At 54.0% G+C, this 6349-nt stretch overlaps 1 protein-coding gene across 1 annotated transcript in view; it reads left to right on the forward strand.

Moving 5' to 3' along the window:
• The window catches only part of SHANK3 (SH3 and multiple ankyrin repeat domains 3), a 56674-nt gene that overhangs the window by 16430 nt on the left and 33895 nt on the right, over positions 1 to 6349 (forward strand). Inside the window, exons 11-12 of the mRNA XM_004380088.1 lie at positions 3728 to 3998; positions 5801 to 5908. Of these exons, the coding sequence (XP_004380145.1) occupies positions 3728 to 3998; positions 5801 to 5908 (379 nt within the window). The remainder of the gene's footprint in view (positions 1 to 3727; positions 3999 to 5800; positions 5909 to 6349) is intronic.

Below are 6349 nucleotides of genomic sequence, written 5' to 3' on the forward strand. Positions count from 1 at the left end.
ACCGGGCAGGTCTTGCTGAGGGAGGCTGAGCTGATGGGGCCTGTGGGGTGGGCGTCCAGGTTCAGACCGGGCAGGTCTTGCTGAGGGAGGCTGAGATGATGGGCCCTGTGGGGTGGGCATCCAGGTTCAGACCGGGATGGACAGTGCAAGGTTTGGGGTTTGGATCAGGGCTGAGATTATGGTGCTGGTCCAGGCTGCAGCAACCCTGGCAGGACCTTGATTTGTGGAGCACAGGACCTCTTGTGCTTGTGACATGCCCAACCTGGGACAGCTGCTTAGGACCTTTGTGCCTCAGTTTCTCTGAAGTAAATTAGGGTTTTTTGGTTACTTGCGTCCCTTTCCCACTTGGGCCTCCTGGGGGTCAGGGGCATTGGGCTCTGGCTGGGGGAAGGTCTGGGCAGCTAGGCTCATCTGATCTGGTCCTGAGAAGCCCAGCCACCCCGGACACTGGCCTTGGGATAGTCAGGTGGTCCTGGGGTCACAGTGGTTGGTCCGCCTGGCCTTGTGCCTGGTCACCCACTCAGGAATTGCTTATATACGCTCAGACCAGACAGGCATCCCTGTGCTCTGGGGTTGCACGTTTGTGCGGATTCACTGCCAGCCCCGTTATCTCAATTTCTCTCAGTGACCCTCAGGGCTGGTCATTATTAGCCCCATTTACAGGGTGGGAAACCGAGGCACAGAAAGGGTCAATGGCAGAGTGGGGCTCAGGAGTCAGTCGAGGTCGCGAGGCACTGTGACTGCGGGACCCAGTCTCTGGCGGTCCACACACAGAGGAGCAGTTGGGGAGGCTCTGCCCCTCTACCTGCTTCCTTTCCTGGGGGGTGCCCACCAAGGGATCACCTGGGCTGGGACTCTGGGTCCCCCTTCAGGGGACAGGACGGCCATCTGGCCCCTCCAGGTCCCTCTTCTGTTCTCTCTGGCCGCTCCGCTACCTGGGCCCACTCTCACACACCAGGCACACGTGTGTTCTCTGGGGCCGCCCCACTGCACTCGTGATGAGAACCCGGGAAGGTTTCTCGCCGGTGATGTGCGTTTAGTCACCAGGATGTTGTTAATGCAGAGATTGACGGGCAGGTCTGGGTGGGGTGAGGCTATGCTTCTCACCATCCCCCGGGAGAGCCGAGGCTGTGGTCCAGCGACCATGCCGAGTAACCAGAGTTTGAAACAGGCTGGCCAACTACAGCCTGCAGCCCAGCTAGGCCTGCAGCAGGCTTTTTTTTTTTTTTTTTTCAATTTTATTGTGGTAAAGTATGTACAACAAAAGAATTTTCCATTTTAACCATTTTTCTAATTGGTTAAAGTGTACCATTCGTTGGCAATGTCTACATTCTCCATGTTGAGCAACCATTACCACTACCCGTTTCCAAAAGCTTTTCATCACCCCCAGACAGACGCTCAATACCCCTTAAACAGTCCCTCCCCACTCCCCCTCCTCACAGTCCCTGCTAACCTCGAATCCGCTTTCTGTCTGTGGATTTGACTATTCTGGGTATTTTGTGTAAGTGGGAGCGTATATTTGCCCTTTAGTGGTTTATTTCACTTCAGCATAATGTTTTCGAGGTTCATCCATGTTGTAGAACGTATCAGAACTTCATTTCTCTCTATGGCTGAATAATAGTCCACAGTATGTATAGACCACAGTTTGCGAATCCGTTCATCTGTGATGGTTGGACACTGGAGTTATTTCCATCTTTTGGCTATTGTGAACAGTGCTGCAGTGAACACTGAGGTACAAGTTTCTGTTTGAGTCCCTGATTTCAGGTCTTTCGGGTGTATACCCAGGCGTGGAATCACTGCATCACGGTAACTCTGTGTTTAACTTTTTGAGGAACCGCAAAACTGTTTTCCCCAGTGGCTGCGCCATTTTGCATTTCCACCAGCAGTGAGGGTTCCAGTTTCTCTACATCCTTGCCAACACTTGTTATTTTCGGTTTTTTTTTTTCTGATAATAGCCATTCAGGTGGGTGTGAAGTGGAATTTCACTGTGGTTTTGATTTGCATTTCCATGATGACTAATGATGTTGAACATCTTTTCCTGTGCTTATTGGTCATTTGTACATCTTGGGAGAAATGTCTTTTCAGGTCCTTTGCCCACTTTTTCATCGGGCTGTCGTTTAGTTGTTGAGCTATAGTTCTTTATATATTCTGGGTATTAAACCCTTATCAGTTTTATGGTTACCAAAGATTTTATCCCATTCTGTAGCTTGTCTTCATTTTCTTGGGAAAGTCCTTGGATGCACAAAAGTTTTTTAACGAAGTCTATCTATTTTTTCTTTCATTGCTCATGCTTTTGGTATTGTATCTTTAAGAATCCACTGTAAAAAGCAAGGTTCTGAAGCTTTACCTGTTTTCTTCCAAGAATTTTATGGCTTAGCTCTTATATTTAGGTTGTTGGTCCATTTTGAATTAATTTTTGTAGATGGTCTGAGGTGGGGGGTTCTAACTTCTTTCCTCTGCATGTGGAGATCCAGTTGTCCCCGCTCTATTTGTTGAAGACTGTTCTTTCCCCATTGAATGGACTTGGCACCCTCATCGAAAATCTATTGGCCATAGATACGCAGGTTTATTTCTGAACTCTTAATTCTGTTCTGTTGATCCATATGCCTATCTTTATGCCAGTACTAGACTGTTTTGATTACTCTACCTTTATAGTTTTTAAATTGGGAAGTGTAAGTCCTTCTACTTTGTTCTTTTTCAAGATTTTTTAGGCTAGTCAGGGCTCCTTGCAGGTCCATATGAATTTGAGGATCAGTTTTTCCATTTCTGCAAAGAAGGCTATTGTAGTTTTGATGAGGATCACAGTGTATTTATATATTGCTCGGGTAGTGTTGACATCTTAACAGTATTTAGTCTTCCAATCCATGAAAACTGGATTCCTGTTCATTTAATTAGGTCTTTAATTTCTTTCAGCAATGTTTTATAGTTTTCAGTGTACAAGTTTTTTTTTAGGTATTTCTAGGTTTTTTATTCTTTTACATGGCTGTTGAAACGGAGTTGTTTTCTTAATTTCATTTTCAGATTGTTCATTGCTGCTGTATAGAAACACAACTGATTTTTGTGTCTTGGTTGCTTACTCTCTACTTTGCTGAATTCACTTATTAGCTCTAGTAGCTTTCTTGTGGATCCTTTGGGATTTTCTAATATAGAATCAGGTCGCCTGTGGATGGAGATAGTTTATTTCTTCCACTGCATGCTTTTTAAACAAAGTTTTATTGGGACTCTGCTGTGCCCATGCGCCCAGGCACTGTCTGTGGTTGCTTTCACGCTACAGTGGCAGAGCGGAGTGTGCCTCAGAGACCAACTGGACTGCAAAGCCTAATACTTACTGTCTGGCCCTTTACTGAGGAAATTTGCTGGCCTCTGATCCGATGTCTCTCACAGTTGCCCTGGCCGTGGTCACCGCAGATGGTCTTGCCCAGCAGCAGCCTGTGGGGACTGTCACAGGTGGCCTGGTCTGGGCAGCTGTTCTGAGCAGGTCTGAGGCTCTCCAAGGCCTCAGTGGCTGAGGACAGAGCTCCAGCGGGTGCGGGCTCCTATCCTGGGAGTGAGAGTCAGGTGCAGGGAGGGTCAAGGGTGACTGGAACGCGGCCTCGGCAGCCCCCTCCTGTTGAAGGGTGACCGGCTGTCCTGGGGTCTCAGAACACGGAACTTGCAGCGTTAAAACTTGGACAAGTTGATTACCCTCTCTGGCTGACCGGTGTCTCATCCATCTCCCCTCCTCCAGTACCATTCAGGGAGACCCCCAGCTATGCGAAGCGGCGGCGGCTGGCCGGCCCCAGCGGCCTGACATCCCCACGACCTCTGCAGCGCTCAGCCAGTGACATCAACCTGAAGGGAGAGGGGCAGCCAGCAACCTCCCCTGGGCCCTCTCTGCGAAGCCTCCCCCACCAGCTCCTGCTCCAGCGGCTGCAGGAGGAGAAAGACCGGGACCGGGGTGCTGAGCAGAAGGACGTCGGGGGCCACGCGGTGGCCAAGGGGAGCCAGACCACCATCAGGTAGGTGTTGGGTGGCCCTGGGGGGTCAGTAAGCAAGTGCCGGGGCCCTGCCCGGAGGGGCAGGGGAGGTGGGGAGAGGCCTAGTGGGGTGTGGCACCTGTGAACTGATGGGTCGGGGCTCAGGGTGGGGTCCCGGACCCCCGGGTGGGCATCCCTAGATGGGGAAGGTTAGAGACAGGGTCCCGTGGGTCGGGCTCAGCTTACCCCACCTGTGATCTCAGTTTGGAGCTAGGGCTTCTCTGGTGAGGGTATTGGGCTGTGAGGGTGTGCTTGGGCCTGTGATTTAAGAGGGTCACTGAAGTGTCAGGCAGGAGGGAGGGGGCTGCGGTGAGGCTGGGCGAGAAGGCTCGGGGTCCAGGCAGGTGCTGAGGGTGACGGCAGGGACTTGGGGACAGAACTGCCTCTCCATGAAGGTTTCCCATGCTCACGGCACCCCTACCAGCCCTGCTTCCCAAGGGGGAAGTCTTGGTCTGTGCCCCCCAAGCCCTGTATACCCACAGGACTGTGGTGTCTACTCTCTACCTCCCACCTGACTCTGGTCCGTGGGACCCCCAGAACTCAGAGAAGGATGGCTGGGCGGGGGACCCTGGCCTCCGTGGGCTGGGTTAGGCTCAGTTCTTGTGTCCGCTGGTTTTGTGACCTTGGACAAGTCGCCTGACCACTTTGTGCCTTGATGCTCATCAGGAAGATGGGGCTAATCGCGCCCCATTCGTTCCTTTCCGGAGCACCTATGCAGGGGCGGGCTGTCCCCGGGGCCACCTGTGTGGCCGTGACCTAGCTCCTACTCCTTAAGGGATCTCTCCACCCTGCAGGGCTCCCCTCACCTCATGGCAGGAACCCGCTTCCTTGCTTCCTGCTTTTCCCCTGAGCTAGGCATGTAGAAGGTACTGAGGAGACGCTGTTGAATGAATGGGTAACATAGACCACAGGTGGCGTCCACAATGACGGCTAGCTTTTATGGTGTTACTGCTTCACATCTGCCGCTGGGCTGAGCGGTACGTGGATTCTCACCTACTCTTGATGTATGGGGCAGAGCTATCCTGATGTCATCTTACAGACGAGGGTCCTGAGCTCAGGTGGGTAAGTGACTTATCCAAAGTCACAGAACCAGTAAATGGTTGGCCCAGGTAGACCTATCTGACTCCCAAACTCCAGACTGAAGTGGGGTGTTGAGCAGTGGGCTTGGGGTGCAGTAGGAGCTTTACAAAGCCTTCCGCCCTCGTCTCTGCTCACCTGGCCCTGCCACTCCCCATGTCTCTGCCCACACTAGGGGCCGTTCCCTGCCTGACGCCAAGGCTGGCTGTCCCTTCCTAATCTCCTGACCCTCCCTGAAGCTTTCCCATAGGCCATTGGGTTTCCTAAGGGTGAATCCTCCCCGCGGCCCAAAGGACAGGCTCTGGATTTTTCCATTTCCCAGCAGTGCTGCTTTGTGCTGGGGCTGGGTGGCCTCCGTGGTTGCTCCTGCGTCCATTTGGCTGAGGACGTGTTTGTCCTTTCGGCAGGCCCAGGCTCACCTGCTCTTTGGGGATGGCAGAATGGTGGTTTTCACAGTGTGTACTGGGTGCCTTAGTGTGGTGGAGCACTAGCCAGGTCTGGCTGGGTTTCAGGAGGGAGGACGTTGACAGCTGGGGCCTAAGGGCTAAAGCAGTTAGGTGGGCGGTGACCCAGGTAAGGGAGCCGCCCTGGTGCATGGCTGAGGGTCTGGGAGATCAGCTTCGGTCAAAGGAGGAGGGAGACGAGGAGAAGGTGGCATTTGAGCTGTGAGGTGCCTGTGGGTGCCCTCCAGCGCCCCCTGTTGGCAGAGCCTGCCAGGAGCAGGCAGCCCATCATCCCAGGGAGTATGGGTTAGTAGGGTCCGATGAATGGGTAGCTCAGGTGTTCGGAAGGGATCAGCGGCCAGAGGAGGGAAGGTACCCAACCATGTGACTGAAGCGCAGGCTGGAAATGTGGGCCTGGCCTCGATACTAGGGAGCCAGTGCAGGTTATAGAGCAGGGAGGAGCTGGAGGGCCAAGGCCTCGGGCTGGGTGCCAGGCGGATGGAGCAGTCTGCGAAGGTGGTGAGCACCGAGTGGGCATGTTCCAGAGGGTCCTGTGGGGCAGCCTGGGGCAGGTGTCCAGGAGAGGACACAGGTGTGGAGGGGGCCCCGCAGGAGGGTGTACAGAGGCTGAGGCTCGAGCCTGCCGGGGCGCCCCTCCCCAGCTCCCGCCTGGCCACTCTCTGACCGCCGCCCCCTCCCCGCTGCATCGCAGTACTCTCATCCGTGTGGCCGCTTCCCGCGGGGTCCCCGGTGGAGCGGGGCGCGCGGAGGGCCCGAGTGGAGGGGAGGGGCAGAGGGAGGGGCCGAGCGGGC

The sequence above is a fragment of the Trichechus manatus genome, unplaced genomic scaffold (assembly GCF_000243295.1).
Source record: "Trichechus manatus latirostris isolate Lorelei unplaced genomic scaffold, TriManLat1.0 scaffold00069, whole genome shotgun sequence".
NCBI classification, from domain to species: domain Eukaryota; kingdom Metazoa; phylum Chordata; class Mammalia; order Sirenia; family Trichechidae; genus Trichechus; species Trichechus manatus.